Genomic DNA, 17897 nt, shown 5'->3' with positions numbered 1-17897 from the left:
TTGGTTGAGGGATGGGCAAGAAGGAAGAGTGGAGTTGTCGGGTGCTGAAGTGGGGAAGACTGGGGCAGGAGCAGTGGGAGATCTGGAAATCAGAACTTGCGTTTGGACACATTAAGTTTATTAGGGATCAAGTGGAGCTGTTGAGTAGGAAGTTGATGTGTGTCTGGAATTTGGGGAAGCAATACAGTTGGAGATATTGGAGACCTTGGTGAGGCTCATGGGTGCATAAACAGTCCTCGAGGTCATGGGACTGCAGGAGACTATTAAGAGTATGAATGTGGGGCGCCTGGGTGGCTCAGTCAGTTAGGCGTCTGACTTTGGCTTAGGTCATGATCTAGTGGTCTGTGAGCTTGAGCCCCACATCGGGCTCTGTGCTGACAGCTCAGAGCCTGGAGCCTGCTTCGGATTCTGTGTCTTCCTCTCACTCTCTCTCTCTCCCCCTCAAAAATAAATAAATAAACATTAAAAAAAAAAAAAAGTATGAATGTAATTGAGACACCTGGCTGGCTCGGTTGGTGGAGTGTGTGATTCCTGATCTTGAGGTTGAGGGTTCGAGCCCCACGTTGGGTACAGAGATTACTTAAAAATAAAATCTTAGGGGCACCTGGGTGGCTCAGTTGGTTAAGTGTCTGACTCTCTATTTCGGCTCAGGTCGTGATCTCACGGTTCCTGAGATCAAGCCCCTATCTCCCAGTCGGGCTCTGTGCTGATAGCAAGGAGCCTGCTTGAGATTCTCTCTCTCTGTCCCTCCCTTGCTCACAGGCTCGCTCGCTCTCTCTCAAAATAAACATTAAAAAAATTAAATTTAATTAAAAAAATAAAATCTTTAAAAACATTTGGAATGTAAATTCATGGAGGGGTCACACTTTGCCTTTCTCATCATTGCATCCCCACCCCAGGGTGCGACCTTGTGAGTGTATGCATACACACACACACACACACACACACACACACACACACACTGGGGTGCAAAGGAACAGACTGGGGGACAAGAGCTGGGCTCTGAGAGGTCTCCGAGATTCATGCCATCTTGGCCCTCTCCCCTTCCGGTGGCCTTTCTGGATCCTGAAGGGACAGCAGAACCATATGGGCCATCAGGGCAGGGAGACAGCAGGGATGAGCTGGCTGAGGCCCCCTGTCCCAGGAGTAGCCAGCAGTCCAACGCCCAGAGTGGATGGCTACCCGGAGGTAGTGGCAGGTCCAGATGCTGCACCTCCTTCCCCTCCCCCCAGGTTCCAAACAACCCCCCAGCAGTTTCCCCTCTATTCTGGCTTCCCAAGATCTCTGTAGCCATGGCCCTGCCCATTCCAAGCAGTCATTTCCCTCCCTCTCCCCCATCTCTTAGGCACCCCTACCCCTGTCCTCTACCCGCACCCTCCTCATCTAGTACCCTCCCTGTTCACCCCTTCTTCAGCACACTACTTCTCAGGAAGTTAGCAGGAAATTGACCCCACAACCCTGCAAGCCCTTTCTCTGGCTTCTGCCCCTGGCTTCAGGAAGGAGGATAGCCCACTGGGCAGGCCAGCCTGCCCTGGATCCTTAGCTGAACCTCCTGGTGAGTGGCAGCTTCTGGGCTGGTGGTGATCCCGCCAGCTGAGTTCTGTCTAGGGCAGGGGACACGGAGGAGGATGTGTGGAGCTGTAGCCTTTTAACTCACTTGGCCTGTTTCTTCTCTACACATCGGGCTTCTGCACACGAACACATAATAGTAACACCACTAAGAGTAGCGGTAATAGCGGTGCCTGCTATTAAAACCTCCTTCCCAGCACTTCCAGGAATTATCTCAACCCTTCATACAACCCATGACATAGGTCTTATACCCATTTTACAGTTAAGAGAACAGACTCAGGATAAGGCCCTTGCCTGAAGTCTCCTGACTAGTGGGGGCCAAATCACAAACGGACTCTCCTCCTTCCCAGGTCCGCCTCACTCTTGCTGCAGACACCCTGCGGGAATCCAGGAATCACTCTCGACCTTGCCCCTCGGTGGGCTAGCTCCCTCCTCTTTCTGGGCCTCGCTTTCCGCGTTGGTATAACCCGGGCTAGCCACGGTCTTTCCAGATCACCCACCCGCTGCACGCGCCACCTGTCGCACACGTCCGCCCCCCCCCCCCCCCGCCCCCAGAACCGCGCACCCCTGGGGTCGCAAAGGAGGGCGCGGCAGACAGCGGCGGGCCAAGCCTTTATTGCGGGGCGGCGGGAGGAGCGTCGAGCCCGGGGCCGCCCAGGTCGGCAGCGGACTCCTCGGCGGGCTCGTCGGCGAACACCGCGCGGTGCATGGCGGCGACGTAGCTGCGGCCGCTGGGGTCGGTGAGACGCATGCGCACCAGGGGCAGGAAGCGCTCCGTGCTGAAGTAGCGCAGCGCGGGGCGCGGGGCGCGCAGCGCGGCGAGGAAGACCTGGGGCGGCGGGAGGAGGCGCTTGGCCGGGGCTGGCCGCCAACCCCCACGCGCCGTCCGTGCTCCCAGGGCCGCGCCCGGCGCCTACCTCGGTCACCTCCTCCGGGTCCTGCGCCGCCTCGTGGAAGATCCGCTCCAAATGGCGCTGGTAGCGGGAGAAGAGGTCGCGGGTCTCGGCGTCCGCGCCGTCCAGCGCTCCGCCCGGGCCGCCCTCCAGCTTCTCCTGGAAGGCGGTGCGCACCGGGCCGCACTCGATGAGGCTCACGCTGCGGGCATTGAGCGGCGGGTGGGCGGGGGCGCAGTAAGCAGCCGGACTAGGCGGGCGGGGCGGGCGGGAAGGGGTCTGCGCGTGGGCCTCGGGAGCGTTTGAAAAGCGGCTTACAGCGGGAAAGGCCCCCCGGAGTGTGAGGGAGCCGTGTGTCAGAATTCTAACCTGGCAGGCTCCCTTCGGCTGTGTGACCTTGGGCCAGTCACCTAACCTCTTTGGGCCTCCGTTTCCCAGCTGGGTGGCAGAAGTGAGATAACGAGTGCCAAGTGCCCAGTACTGCGCCTGGCACACAACAAATGTGAGCCGCAGTGGAGAGGGACCAGCGTGAGAGTGGCTCCAACAGGTCAGGGTCCTGGGGTTCCCAAAGTTAGGGTTCAGAGGGCTCTGGGGGTGGGGTGGTGACTCACTGGACCCCGAAGGGCGGCAGCATAACCGCCAAACTCTCGCATAGACCTTCGATCGCAAACTTGCTGGCGCAGTAAACGGCGTTGAATGGCAGCCCTTCCAGGGGAGATGAAGCTTTTGGAGGCGCCCGGAGCCCACTGTAGCCCCTGGCACTGTCGCCAGGCCCCACCCCTCCCGCTGGCCCTGCCCCATTCCACGCACCCATCAAGCCACCCATGCTCCCCGTCACCAATACGCGTCCCGAGCGGCGGCGCTTCATGTCCGGCAGGAAGGCCTGCAGTGTCCGCACCGTCCCTGCCACGTTCACGTCCAGCACAGACCCGACGGCGCCAGCCTCCTGCACCTCCAGCGGCCCGAGCAGGCCCCGGCCCGCATTACACACTGCGGGGAAGAGACGCCGAACCCCACCTGCCTCGCCTTCCTCAGACCCAGCCGGTCCCCTTGTGCTCCCGGGGCCTCAGGACATTTGGGTTTGGACATAGGGTGGGGAAGGCTCCTGCATACGTGCTGCGGGGAGGCTCACCCAGCACGTCCACGCGGCCCTCGGTCACGCGTGCCCGGGCAGCGGCCACGGAATCTGCGTCCCTCACATCCAGCTGCAACATCTCCAGGGAGCCAGGAGGGCACCCTCGGGACTGGGCCGCCTCCCGCAGCGGGCCCTGTGCCCTCAGGTCCCGCAGCGTGGCATACACTGGAGGTTCAGGGAGAAGACAAGGATCTGAATTCCCTGCTTACCCCTACCTGGGTCTCCTTGGGCTAGCGACTGCTCCTTTCTCTCTGTCCCAGCCCCTCATATACCTTTGAATCTCTGGGAGGGGTCGGATGCCAGACGCAGAGCCAGGTGCAGGCCGATGCCAGAGGAGCAGCCCGTGATGAGCACCACAGTGCGGTCCATGGGGAGAGGAGCTCGGAGGGGCACCGGGAATGCAAGGCTTGGGTCTCTGAGCTCGAGAGCCCCTGCTCTGACCCGCCTAGGGCATGCCCACCCCTTGTTGTGTCTCCAGCATAATCTCAAGGCTGAGCCCTCCCGCCAGTCTGGGGCCTGCTCTCCCCACCCTTTATCTTGGTCAAAGCAGAGCTGAGGCCACTCCTGGGCATACCCCCTTCTTCAGCTACTGGCCAGAGGGAGGGCAAAGTTTGCAAGCAGATGTGGGCTCGCCTGTGGGCACTGAGTGCCCTGGGCACCCTTCCCCTGTGTGTGCCTCTGTCCCATAGGGACAACGATAGGTTCCAAAGTTTGCTGCTGAGGGTGTGAAAGTATACATTTTGGGGAGGGCATTATCAGTTCCAGGGTCAGGTGTCAGTATTATGTACAGGGAGGCTGAGGCAAGGGGGCAGAGGGAAATGGCATCCACACCAGTGTCCATGCTGTAGCCGGGAGTCCTCCCAGCCATCTCAGTAGTGACGTTTGGACAGATAGGCCCAGGCGATTCACCAGTTTATTAAGTCGTATTAAAACAGTACTTTGATCCCAAATTTGGAGTGGGGGAGGAGAGCAGCTCACCTCCCTCTGCAGTTCCCAGGCTTGGTCCCCCAGCGGGCCTTGAGTTCCTCTGCCCAGGCCTGGGGCCCTCCTGTGATGCTTGTCTAGCTCCAGGCCCTGGGAACCTGCCCAGGCCCGGAATTCGGGAAGAACGCCGCCCAAGGGGTGGTTAATCGGTCACAAGGAGCCAGCCACCAACCGGGGGTAATATCTGAGGAAGAGCTTTTTGGCCAGGTCCACAGTGTCACCGTGGGGCTGGCTAGGATACCTTTGTGTGCTGAGGACAAAGGTCTGCTCCAGCTGGAAGGCATTCTGGTCAAACTGGTGCTGTTGGAAGGGAACGCCTCGGACCAGGCTCTCCACCAGCATCTCCATGAAGAGCCGCCAGCGCGGGGTATAGTAGTCAGCCACCAGCCCCGCCAGCTGCTTGTTCGAGTAGTCCAGGATATTGCCCTCGGGCCCCCACAGGGTCAGCTGGTAGCGGCTGTTCTGCTCATAGAAATGGGCCTCGGCCTCACTGACGGCCGCTGCCCGGGCCTGCTCCAGCCAACTGCCCAGCAGGAAGCGGCTGTCACTAGCCAGCACCTTGTCCAGTGAGGGCAGAAGCTCGTAGACCAGGATGCCCGCCGCCCTCAGCAGGGGAACCAGCTCCTTGTTCAGGTAGGCCGTCCTCGCCTCCCCATAGTACAAGCTGACCAGCTCCTGGGCCGCCTGGCGAGTGACGTCCAGCAGGTCGTAGCGGAAGGTGGGGCTAGTGGCCAGGCTGGGAGTGGTTGTTAGCAGCAGCCGCCAGGCCTCAAACACATCTGATCGATTGTACCAGACAGTGGTAGTCATCTTCAGGGACGGCCTCCTGACCAGGGGGCTGCGATTGTGCCCACTGCAGGCCTCACCAGAGCAGTTGTAGACGCTCCTGAGAAGTAGCCTCCAGGCGGCCTCCGTATTTCCGTGGGAGACCCCATAGCGACGGGCCGCAAAACCAGTCACCCAGGCCTCCAAATCTGCCACTGGGTCCTTCCGCCAGCCCAGCTCCGCCATCAGGGCATAGACCACTTCGTTCTGGCCAATACCCTCCGGGGCCATGCCTGTACCTACCATGGTGGAATTGGGGAAGAGGCGGGCAGCAGCAGGACCTCGGTTCACGGCCTCCAGGGCCCCGAACAGACCGTGGTTGCCCCCAAAGTTATGCAGCATGCACCAAATAAAGGGCTGGCCCTGGAAGGAGGCTGTACGGATGTACACAGGCTGGCTCTCAGCAAACAGGTCCAGAACCAAGAGGCGGCCACGGGGTACGGCCCCCAGCACGGCGCTCACCTGGGCAGGCCCCCAGAACTGGGGCTGGTGCTGGAAAAGCCAACCTTGGAGCAGCCACACGGCGTCAGGGTCCACTGTGGTTGGGGCAGGGGTGGAGAGACAGAGAAGAGGGCTGATGAGAGGAGACGGGGCAGGGGAACATTCACCCCATTCTACAGATGAGGAAACCGGTCCAGAGAAGTTAAATGACTCTATCACAGGACACTCCTTCCCGTCACCCCCAGCCCACGGGGCACAGCATCCCACACAGCCTTCCCATCTAAAAGCTCCTCCTCCCAGCTGGAAGCTCCAGGCCAGTGTTGTCCAGCTTTATGAAGCATCAGAATTACCCAGAAGGCTGGCTAAAACGGATTCCTGGGCCCGAGCGCAAGTCATTCTGATTCAGGAGAATCTGCAGACCTGACAGGCTCTGGGGTGATGCTGATGCCGCCAGTCCTGGATCACGCTTGGAGCAGGCGCTCACTCTCAAGGAAGCCGGAGCCAACGGGTTCCCTTCCTGGCTGACACACAGCCCACCCACCCCTACCCCCCGGCCATTCCCGACCTGGCCCCTCTCTGCCCCACCCCTGTAAGTGGCAGGAAGGAGCACTGGGTTCACATCTGTGCCCCAGGAGGAGCATCCACCGGCTTTGAATACATCCCCTAACCTCTGGCCCGTGTTACCTACCTCAGCTCGGAGGCAGAGGCCAAACAGAACGTTTTCAATGGCCAGCACTTAGTGACTTTACTCTGGGCCGGGCATCATTCTACTTACGAGGGAGCCTCACTTTACAGACGAGGCAACTGAGGCACCGGCAGGGAGGAAGTGGCAGCGCCAGGGCCGGAGCAGGCTGTCTGGCTCCAGAGCTCACCTCTCCACCACAGTGTGATTAAATGAGATGGTGTGTGTGTGCACAAGTACTTGGTAGACCATCAGGTGATGTGAGTCAGTGCGACGGTGTTGTTCCCAGTCTCTTTTCCCACCCCACCGAGCTGTGCCACGCCTCCCCTTCCCACCTCCCCCTGGCACCGAACCTGTGACCATGGCCTGGTAGACAGAGGCTGTGGCTGAGGCAAGGTAGGAGGGCTCCGAGGAGGGGGGCTGCATCTCGTTGAAAGTGTCGGCCCCGTAGATGTGGTCCGTGCCAAACTCTTTGGTCAGTTCCCGCAGGAAGAGGCTCCCAATAATAGGGAAAAGAGGATCTTCCGGAGCCAGGAGGAAGGAGCAGGAGTAGGAGCAGTTGAAGTGTCCCCAGCTGCCCAGCTGGGTGACATTGACCTGAGGGAACACCCTAGTGGCGGGGGGCAATGCAGACATTTACCGGAGGCTGATGTGGCATCCGCGGCCAGCTCACTAGCTTCTCTGCAGTTCCTGGAACCCATCCCAGTTTCTCCTGCCTCTGTGCCTTTGCACATGCTGTGCCTTGTGGCCGGAGTCCTTTCCTCCTCCCTCCCTGCTTATCTAGCTGGTTATTCCTTTGAGTTTCACCTCATCTGGAAAAGCTTCTGCTGTCTCTCCCCCTCCCACGGGCTGAAAGAAGCAACATTCAGCTTTTCAAGATCTGGCCCAGTGCTGAGCCCTGGCTTCCCCGCAGAGGCGGCCCAGACAGAGAAGTGGGCCCATGTGTATTCCCGCCCTTATCCCTGCCCTGTCTCCCCTGTCAACCTGTCACCCAGAAGGAGCAGAGCGCAGCGCGCGCCTTTGTCGCTGCATCCCCAGGACCCAGCACTGAGCCTTGTCTGACAAATGTCTTCTGACTGTATGAATGAGGATCTGGCCACCCAGGCAGGAGGTGAAGGGGTGGCCAGTAAGGCCAGCAGCATGCACTGAGCCCTGTGACAGTCGTGGGAACCAGGTTGTCATGGGCGTGAAGGAGGTGGTAACCAATGCTGGGGGTCCCAGCAAAGCTACCTGAAGGAGGGGAGGTCTCAGCTGGACCTTGAGGAATTTTCCGGTCACAGCAGGGGAAGAGTCGGTAGCACAGAGAAGCAGAAAGGACAGAGAAGACTGGCGCACCCCAAGTGTCACTAAATAAGAGGTGCCACTTGCGAAGACTGTGCCGAGCCACATATACTTTACAAGTAAGGAAACGGAGGCACAGAGCAGTCATGTAATCTGAGTCCAAGTTCATGTTGCTAGTCGGTAGCAGAGCCAGCAATCAAGCCCACGCCTACATCCAGAACTTCAGTTTTTATTTTAATTACGTCTTGCAGGGAAGAAGAAATTTCCTCTCTGAGCCGAGCAGGGGGTGGGGGGAGGAACCTTACCTGGTGATAGCCTTGGGGACATGTCCTGCAAATGCAGGTAACACTGGGGTCATGCCGAAGGAGCGCATCCGGTCCAGGATCCGATGCTGGGGACAATGGAGGGGGAGCTGGTAGGCATGGCCCTGAGGGCGTAGGTCCTCACTCCCCCAGGGCACACAGAGTTCCCCTCAAGGCCCAGTTAAGAGCCCTGAGGCTGGCCAAATACCACCCTCCTTGGCCCATGACTCTCTAGCACTTTCCAGTTCTGCCCCCTTTCGTTCTCCGTCCTTTTACCTGTAGGTAAAGCTGTTTGAGGTGCCAGGAGGGGGGCAGGGGGCCACCCCAGGTGTGCAGGTTGCCCATGCGCCCCCAGGCCAGGAAGGCAGGGCCAGTGAAGTACTCATCGATCTCTGACTGGGTCAGGCCCAAGGCCAGGTACACCTGAGGAGGAGGGCGATCCCCACACATGAGTACACATAGATACATTCGTCTCCATTCATTGACTCATTCATTTCACAAACATTCATCTCTTCTCTGTGCTGAGCCCTGGAGTTACTAAGACAAAATGTGACCCTTGGCAGGAGCCCAGAGTCCAAGAGAAACAGACCTGTGAACAGGTGAGTTTACTAATCTGTCAGCCTTGTCGCCAGGGTGAGGTGAGGCACAAAGGGGCTCTCCCCAAAATGGGGAAGGGGCCTTAGAAGGCCTCATGGAACGAGGCTGGCTAGAGTGATGGGTGGGTGAGGCCAGCTCCACAGGGGCCGAAACGGGGCCCAGTGCAGCCAGAGCCCTCAGGGCCCAGGCCCAGAAGCGCCCAGGCTGGGGACAGCCCGAAGGGGACAGGAGCTCCTGAGTGTGACAGCAGCAGGTCTCCGCCAGATTTGCACCTCAGAAAGGACGCGGCTGGAACTCAGGAGCCAGGAGTCCTGTTCAGAGGCTCTTGTGGGGAAGAGGGTCATTCGTTCTTGCGTGACTGGGGCCACGAATAAGGATAAAGAGCGCTCCTCTGTGTTTTGGCTCAGAATAGAAGCCTGTTTCCAGAGGGCTGGGGCCACCGTGCACGCCACAGACACTTCTGAAGCCTTTAGTCTGGGTACCAGACGCTGTGCTGTGGGGGAGGCAGGGACACAGGGGGAAGGAGGATGTGGTGGGCACGCACCTGCTGCCAGATGGCCTCCTGGCCGCTCCAGGCCAGTGCCAGGTTGATGCCATTCAGTGCCATCCAGTCCAGCTCCTTCTCCCAGCGGGCCCAGTCCCACCACACGAAGGAGTAGCTGTGCGTGCACACATTCTGGTAATAGCGGTACCTGCGGGCAGGGGCATGAGCCGCGGCATGTCCCTGGGGGCAGCGGGGATGTCCCCCACCCCCCCACCCCAGATCTAGCCCAGAGGGGAGGGGTCCCAAATGTAACCCCTCTCCTGCTTCACTCCAGGACCCACCCCAGGTGGAGTTGAGACTCAGTACTGAGGCAGGAGGGAAAGGAGACTCAGGTGACAAGGTGACCAAAGTAAAGCCATTTTGGTTTTAGGCTGACCCTTAATCTAAAAGTCAGCAGGTCATAAAAAGAGTCACAAGACCCCACTCCCTCGGGCAGTAAAAGCCACAAAGGCTGGACATTCTTAAAACTGCTCCTTATGGGTAAATCCACAACCCAATCACAACCCTGAAACAATGGAAAAGCTAACCAGCCAATGTAAAGGTTAAAGCCAAAGTGAGAAGCCTCTCCCTATATGGATAGCTAATTAAAAAAAACTTATAAATCCCTTCGTTAGAAGCAAAGGGGTGTGTGTCGTCCCCCTCCTCTGGGAGGAGAGATCCCTACTTTGTGAAGTAGCACCTTTCTTACTTCTAGACTTCCTAAGTCTTTGTCCCTTTCTCTAAACGGCTCGCTCTTGAATCTTCCTCCCCAAAAGCCAAGAACTTTCTTGGCCAGGGTCCTGAGACCCTCCAATTTGGGGCCTCGGACTGTGGGCATCAGTACGGGAGCTTCCTACGTGCCCCCGACCTGTAGCCAGGCAGGTATCTGGGAGAGCACAGCTGACCCTTCTAGAGCCCCCTTCTGCACCGTGTTTAAGTGCTCTATGGCAACACCGGTCCCTATCCTGGAATGGGGGGGGGGGGGGGGGGGGGGGCGGGTCTCTCTCCCCACAGTCTAGAGGGGAGACAGATGAGTGAACACACGACCTCCCTGCGGTGGGACAAGCTCCAGAACGGAGGCTGCGAGGGGGTGGATACCATTCCTCTGTGGTGCATCTTCCAACAGAAGGTGGGGTGGGAAATGACTAGCGTTTTTTGGTCACTAATTATGCACCACAAATTCTACCCCCGTCACCGTGCAAATCCTCACAACCAACACTGCGCGGTAGAGGTCATTACTTCCACTTTTCAGATGAGCCGAGGCTCTGAGAGGCTAAGTGACTTGCTCAAGGACACACACGGCTTTGAGAGGCAGAGCCTCTGGGATCTGAAGCCAGAGCTGTGCCACCCTAAGGCCGGCGCTACGTTAAGTCTCGGTCGCTGCGGTAGCGACCAGGAGAGCGCGGGGTGGGGCGGGGACTCAGCGAGGGGCGGCGCCCCGGGACGGGAGGCAGGTGCCGGCACCCGCGGGGGGGGGCGGGGCCCCCCGCGGGGAGCCCGGCGGGCGGGCGGGCCCCGTACCTGTTGGGCGTGGCCTCGGTCAGCTCCTCGGGCACGGCGGGCAGCGGCTCGGGCAGGCGCAGCTGAGAGCCCGACCAGGCCACGTGGCAGCCGCAGAAGTCGCGCAGGTAGCGGTGCAGCCCCGCGGCAGCGGCCACGCCGGTGGAGCCGACCACCCGCACTCGCGCCCCGGCGCCGCCGCCGCTCAGGCGGTAGGTGTCCAGGCCGGACTCGGCCGCCAGGGCGCGCTCCACCGACACCGAGAAGCCGGCCGCCCGCCCGGGCCCCAGCAGCCGGGCCAGCAGCGCCCGCACGGCCGCCGCCTCCCGGGCCTCGTCCCCGGCCGAGCCCCCCGCGGCGGCCAGGAGCAGGAAGCTCAGGACCCCAGCCACAGCGGCCCCCATGGTCTGGCGGTCTCAGGCTGGCTGCGGCCCCACCGGGCATCCATTGGGACTCAAGGCTAGGGGCGGGACGACCCGCCGTCCAATCGGCTGCGGGCCTCAGGCCACGTGGCACAGAAGTTAGTGCACCAGGGAGCTCGGGAGAGACCGCGCTTCCGGGTCCCGGACCAGCTCCGGGAGGGTGTCTTCTGACCGACCGCACGTGGTGCGGGAGCGCGTGATCCCACTGTCATCAAAAGCCCGGGATGTGATCCGCTGCCCTTCACGAGCGCCAAGACGCCGTTGTATCTGAAGGGCTTTCGCATGCAATTCACTGTCCTTCCGTCCAGGCAACTGTCCACAACAGTTATTTTTATGTGGGGTTTTATTTTGTAGCAGGCATTGCCACCCTTCTCTGGGGGAGACCTAGAAACCAAACACTCACATAAATAAAGATCTCAATTATAGTTGTGAGGCTGTGAGGAAATACAAAGGTACCCGACCTAACGCTTCCACACTTGATCTTAGCCAAAAGGCTGAGAAGCGATTAAGCCTAAAGCTTGTAAAAGGAAGTGATATTTAATATGAATTAAATTGGAAATGACTAGGAAAAGAGAAGAGAGAATTCTGGGCAAAGAACATGTAAATAGGAAGACTGTGGAAGGGTAAAGAAAGCTGGGCAGATTTGAGGAACTAACTAAAAATTTCGGAAGTTGAAGAAGTGGGTCATGTGAATCTGGTCTGGCTGTGGTGGGGCAGGGCCTGGTGGGTGAGTTAGGGGCTCTCCATTTGATCCTTAAAGGGTAGCCGCAGCAGGACAGGTCAGGAGTTACCTTCATTTTACATATTGGGAAACTGAAGCCAGAGAAAGGATGTGACTCGGACAAGCTCAGTAACCGGTAGGAGAGCATGTCCAGGACTAGAACCCAGACCTCCTAACTCCCAGGCTGGCGTTCTTGCCACTGTTCCCAAATGATGCAACTTTTCAGGCTGCCTGCCTGGGCAGGATGGGGTTGGGCGGGGCTATGTGGTGGCAGGTAGAGATGGGGCCTTTAGGAGGACCACACTTTCTGAGAGGATTCTGGGTCCTTTTGGAGGCAGATGTAAGTTTTTCCAGATTGTCAGGCGGGAGTGAAGCTGCTTAGAGAAAGGGGAGGGGTCAGAGGAGAGTTGCCAGCCCAGAGAGAGAATCCAGAGTCTGGACCAGAAGAGAACGTGGGAGTCCACGGAGCTTGCCCTTTCCTCTGCCACCTGCCTGGGCACAGGCACAAGCTGCAGTCCCCCTGCCTTGTTCCCAGCTCAGCCAGCAGCCTCGGCAGGAGGTGCAGCCCTGCTCCCAGTCACTTCCTGGTGTCAGGAGGTTCTCACCCTATCCTAGGGAGCAGCTCCAAAACCAGCCCAGAGAGATGTGTCCTCATGGGGCCCTAGCCTATAGCCCCCCAGGCCCCTCTCCAGAACCCCCCCCCCCATTCTCCCTCCAAACATTCCTTGCTCTGGATAAGACTTGTCAGACTCTCCTCCAGCATTTCTAGATCTTAGGGAACACAAGCGTTGGGGGAGCTGGGCTGCAGATCATCAGGATTCAGCGTGCCTCTCTGTGGGGTCTGGGTCCACCTCTCTGTGGGGTCTGGCGGGGGTTGCTGGCAATGGCCAAAGATGAGGGACACCGTCCACATTCAAAGCCTGAGCTCATGGGTGCTGGGCAGGAGCCTCACTGATTACAGTGGACATGTCACACTGTCTCATTGCTCATCTTCGCCACCAGGCTGGGAACTCTTTGAGGACAGTAGGGGGCTGGATGAAGAAACTACGCTACATCGACTGGATGAAATATCAAGCATTTGCTTGAAAAAAAAAAAAAAAAAAGGATGAGGAAAATGTGTGGTGTTGATTCAGGATGTTCTACAAACTATACATATATAGTTCTATATATAGTTTAATTACAGTGGGTATAGCAAACTCCCATTTGTGTTTTACTTTATTGTTATTTTTTAAACTTTTTTTCAATGTCTATTTTTGAGAAAGAGATCACAAGCGAGGGAGGGGCGGGGGGCGGGCAGACAGAGGATCTGAAACGGGCTCTGTGCTGACAGCAGAGAGCCCAATGTGAGGGCTCTAACCCATGAACTGCAAGATCATGATCTGAGCCGAAGTTGGACACTTAACTGACTGAACCACCCAGGTGCCCGGTCAACATTTATTTTTGTTTTGTTTAAAAAAATTTTGTTTACGTTATTTTTGAGAGAGAGAGAGAGAGAGCAAGTTGGGGAGGGGCAGAGAGAGATGGAGACACAGAATCCAAAGCAGGATCCAGGGTCTGAGCTGTCAGCTCAGAGCCTAACACCGGGCTTGAACCCAGGAACTGGCAGGTTACGACCTGAGCTGAAGTTGGATGCTTAACCGACTGAGCTACCCAGGCACCCCAACTTTTTTTTTAATGTTTATTTATTTATTTTGAGAGAGAGAGAGAAAGTGTGCAAGTGTGAGCGGGGAAGGGGCAGAGGGAGGAGAGAGAGAGAATCCCAAGCAGGCTCCACACGGCCAGTGCAGAGCCCCACATGGGGCTCGATCCCACAGTGAGACCCCAACCCAAACCAAGAGTCTGATGCTAAACTGACCGAGCCACCCAGGCACCCCTATTTTTCCCAACTTTTAGAATCTGAAGGGCAGCTTGATGGCTCAGTTGGTTAAGCATCTGACTTTGGCTCAGGTCAGGATCTCATGGTTTGTGGGTTCGAGCCCCACATTGGGCTCTGTGCTGACAGCTCAGAGCCTGGAGCCTGCTTCGGATTCTGTGTCTCCCTCTCTCTTTCTGCCCAACCGTGCTCACAATCCCTGTCTCTCAAAAACAGATATTAAAACAAACAAACAAGCCCAACTGTTTATTTTCTGTCAACCTTATTTCTTTTTGTTTGCCTTTGTGGAACAGTAGCTCAAGACCACTCCGTGGGTTGTTCCTATCCATTCAGTGGCCTGAGCAGTGGGAGCCGCAGACCAGTCTTCGGTGGTGGCTGGGCGCCCCAGTCTTCGGCAGGGAACTGCTGAGTGGGCCCAGAGCGCACCAGCACGCCTGCAGACCAGTCTGCGACTTCCGGTGGAGTAGCCGTGAACTCAGGAGCTGGAGCCGTCCGTTTACCCCGAAAGTCCTCCTTGGTCACAGCCTTTCAGCAGCGGCCTGCGCTTGCTTTTCCATGTCTTCACGATCTCTGTAGAAGTAGAGACCAAGCATGACGTGGCTCTGGGGAGGCTTCCCGGATCTGGACGGGGAAGGTTCCAGAGCGAAGCGGCCAACAACAGGGGTGGCCCCTGCTGCACACTTCAGCACGGCTCGCTGGTCAGGACTACTGGACGATGTGACACTGACACCAGCTGGGTTTTCAATGGCAACAACGGCATGAGCTGCCAGTGGAAGTTTCTCTCCCAGGTTCTCTTCGGATTTATGATGGAGATACCATTCATCCCCTTTCCTTTTGTAGATGTACCGGAAGTCAGGGTGGGTGCCACCTAAACGGGCTCCTGTTGCAAGAAATTTGAGGACATCCTCCTCCTTCATTTGCGGGACATAAAGGGCTCCGGACGTTGTGAAATTTCCCTTTAAGTTACAACAGGAGCGCAAAACAATGCCCGTAGGGACCCCTCCCTGGGTGTCCCGGAAAGCTCCCATTTGTGCTTTAAAAAAAAACGAAAGGGGCGCCTGGGTGGCTCAGTCGGTTAAGCATTCAACTCTTGATCTCGGCTCAAGTCATGATCTCACAGTTTGTGGGTTCGAGCCCTGTATCGGCTCTGCACTGACAGTGCGGAACTTGCTTGGGATTCTCCCTCTCTGCCCCTCCCCGCACTTGTACTCCTTCTCTCAAAATAAAATTTTAATAGGTCATGTAAACAGTGGTTGCTGTGGGTGGGGCACTGGGACTCTCAGGGTGGGAGGAGGACTTTTGTAACAGGGCCTTTTGTACTGTCTGATCATTTTCCCATGACACATTTTCTTTTTCTTTTTTTTTTTTTTAATTTAAAAAAAAAATTTTTTTTTTCAATGTTTATTTATTTTTGGGACAGAGAGAGACAGAGCATGAACGGGGGAGGGGCAGAGAGAGAGGGAGACACAGAATCGGAAACAGGCTCCAGGCTCTGAGCCATCAGCCCAGAGCCTGACGCGGGGCTCGAACTCGGGGACCGCGAGATCGTGACCTGGCTGAAGTCTGACGCTTAACCGACTGCGCCACCCAGGCGCCCCACACATTTTATTTTTCAATTACTGTGCGTGGAACAAGTGAGCTGGGCTCTCCACTCTCCATCTGTCTCCTCTTTTGTTCTTAGCCAGCCTGACCTTCTGCCTATGCACCCCAGAATACCTCCAGGGTCACTTATCCCTTTCTGCCTAGCTGTCACAGCCCGCAGGATCCCACCTACCTTCCGAGTGAGGAGGAAATGGGTCCTTCCTTATCTCGCCACCAGGGGACAGCCCACACCCAGGACATGCCTGGGGAGCTGGGAGAGCAGGTAGGTCATTGAGAATCTGAGTGGAGCTCCGATGTCCCTTCCACACAGGGTTCCTGGGGGCAGAAAGAGGCGCAGTCCCAGTGAAGGACAGGACGGGGAGTAGGATCCTGAAAACAGCGATGGCATTGTCCCCTAGCGCTATAACACCAAGCTGGCCCATAGCCACTCTCTCCCACACTTGTTCCATGACCTCATGATGAGGAGAATTCCCTGAACAAAGCACAGGCTCACGCAGCAGAGGTCTGGGGTCCAGGGATTCCACAAGAGGGGGAGCAGCATACAGGGCATGTCCCTTAAAAACAGAAGCAATGGATCCATCCTGCTTCCCACCAGTACCTGAGGGCTCCTGGGATTTCCCACACCCTCCCTGGCCCAGGTCCTGGTCAGTCCACCTTTAGCTGGCTGGGCTGGAGGCGGCGCAAGACCAGGAGACCCCAGCAGTTCCGCTCAGCCAATGACCTGCCAGCTCAGGTCTTTTCCGCCTGGGCAAGGGACGAATTTCTCCCTGGGGAAGCCCTAGGTCTCCCGCCCCCTGCCCCATTTTATTGATATATACCAGAAAGTTTACCAATTTAAAGCGTGCAACTCAATGAGTTTTTTTTTTTTAAAGCAACTTCACAGTTGTGCAACCATCGCTATTGTCTAGTTTTACATTGTTATCATTCCCCACAAGAAAACCTGCACCCCTTAGCTGTCACTCCCATTTTGATCCTGCCCCAGCCCCATCCAGAGCCAGTCCTAGGCCAGCCCATCCACTGTCTGGTCTCTACAGACTTTCCCATTCTGGACATTTCACACAAACGAAATCACCCAATATGTGGTCTTGTGTCTGGCTTCTCAGCATAACACTCTTGAGGTTCATCCGTGCTGCAGCCCGTATCAGTTCTCCGTTCCTTTCACTGTGGAAGAGCACCTTCTGTATGGACGCACCACTTTCTGTTCGTCCATTCACCAGCTGACGGACATCTGGGTTGTTTCCATCTTGGAGGAATGAACGGTGCCACGATGCACACTTGTGCCCGAGTTTGAGCACATTCTTTTTTTTTTTTTCCATTTTTCTTGGCTGGAGACGTAGAAACCGAGTTGCTGGGTCGTAGGTTAATTCTATGTTTAACATTTTGAGGAACCGCCAGACCGCTTTCCGAAGGAGCCGCACCATTTGCACTTGTAACTGTCCCTTCCTTGTTACCGCCTTTCATGGCAGGTTTGATGTGGCAGATGCCCTTGTGGTTGACCCGTGGTTCCCTAATGATGCCGAGTGTCATTCCCCGGGCTCATTGCTTACTCGTGTTTTTCTTCCTAGAGATGCCTTTTCGAATCCTTTCATTTTTTAAATCAAGGAGTATTTTTTTACCTTTTATTTTTTAAGATTTTATTTTAAATTTATTTATGTTGAGAGATAGCGAGCGCAAGTGGGGGAGGCGCAGAGAGAGAGGGCGAATCCCAAGCAGGCTCCTCGCTGTCAGCGCAGAGCCTGATGCACAAACTCTCGAATCTGCGAGATCATGACCTGAGCCAAAATCACCCAAATCAAGAGCTGGATGCTTAACTAAGCCACCCAGGCGCCCCTAAGATTTTATTTGTAAGTAATCTCTACACCCAACGTGCGGCTGGAACTCATGACTCCGAGATCAAGGGTCGCATGCTCTTCCCACTGAGTCAGCCAGGGGCCCCTATTTTTTTTTTTAAAACTTTTAAATGAAGGTACTTGTCTTTTTGACTGAATTGTAATTCTAGATACACATCCCTTATTAGATAGGACTTACAGCTTCTCCCAGCGTGAGGGTTGTCGGGGTTCTGTCCCTTAAAGCACAAATGCTTGTCAGACCAAAGCCCGTATCTTCTTTTTATCTGTTTGCTTTCGGGGTCTACTAAAAATCATCGCCTAACTTATGGTCATGAAGACATTTTCCTTTAATCTCCCCTAGGAATTTTAGTTTTAACCCTTACGTTTAGGTCTATGACCCACTCTGAGTTAACCTACATACACAGTGCAAGGGCTCCAGGCCAAAGTTGTTCTTTTGCACGTGGATACCCAGTTGTACAAACACTTGTTGCAGGGGTGCCTGGGTGGCGCAGTCGGTTAAGCGTCCGACTTCAGCCAGGTCACGATCTCGCGGTCCGTGAGTTCGAGCCCCGCGTCGGGCTCTGGGCTGATGGCTCGGAGCCTGGAGCCTGTTTCCGATTCTGTCTCCCTGTCTCTCTGCACCTCCCCCGTTCATGCTCTGTCTCTCTCTGTCCCCAAAAAAATAAATAAACGTTGAAAAAAAATTAAAAAAAAAAAA

General features: G+C 56.6%; 2 protein-coding genes across 3 annotated transcripts; both read right to left on the bottom strand.

Moving 5' to 3' along the window:
* Window positions 1-2164: 2164 nt before the first annotated feature.
* On the bottom strand, window positions 2165-4182 carry HSD17B1 (hydroxysteroid 17-beta dehydrogenase 1). The gene is made up of 6 exons (XM_040497622.1): window positions 3870-4182; window positions 3595-3762; window positions 3273-3452; window positions 3074-3167; window positions 2487-2664; window positions 2165-2398 (listed from the first exon to the last, which is right to left on the bottom strand). Exons 1-6 carry the CDS (start codon window positions 3964-3966, stop codon window positions 2183-2185), a joined length of 933 nt encoding a protein of 310 aa, XP_040353556.1. The 5' UTR covers window positions 3967-4182; the 3' UTR covers window positions 2165-2182.
* A 314-nt stretch (window positions 4183-4496) lies between these two features.
* NAGLU (N-acetyl-alpha-glucosaminidase) lies at window positions 4497-11194 on the bottom strand. Of its 2 annotated transcripts, XM_040497614.1 has the most exons (6): window positions 10754-11192; window positions 9254-9401; window positions 8389-8535; window positions 8116-8201; window positions 6883-7139; window positions 4497-5942 (listed from the first exon to the last, which is right to left on the bottom strand). In XM_040497614.1, the coding sequence occupies exons 1-6, from the start codon at window positions 11134-11136 to the stop codon at window positions 4732-4734; spliced, it is 2232 nt and encodes a 743-aa protein (XP_040353548.1). In that variant the 5' UTR covers window positions 11137-11192; the 3' UTR covers window positions 4497-4731. The 2 variants fall into 2 exon arrangements, with proteins under 2 accessions (XP_040353548.1, XP_040353549.1); XM_040497615.1 differs by lacking the exon at window positions 9254-9401 and having other exon boundaries at window positions 10754-11194.
* Between the last annotated feature and the right edge of the window lie 6703 nt (window positions 11195-17897).

The sequence above is a fragment of the Herpailurus yagouaroundi genome, unplaced genomic scaffold, assembly GCF_014898765.1.
Source record: "Herpailurus yagouaroundi ecotype Mexico unplaced genomic scaffold, PumYag 189, whole genome shotgun sequence".
Taxonomy (NCBI): Eukaryota; Metazoa; Chordata; class Mammalia; order Carnivora; family Felidae; genus Herpailurus; species Herpailurus yagouaroundi.
This window is presented reverse-complemented; position numbering and strand designations above follow the sequence as displayed.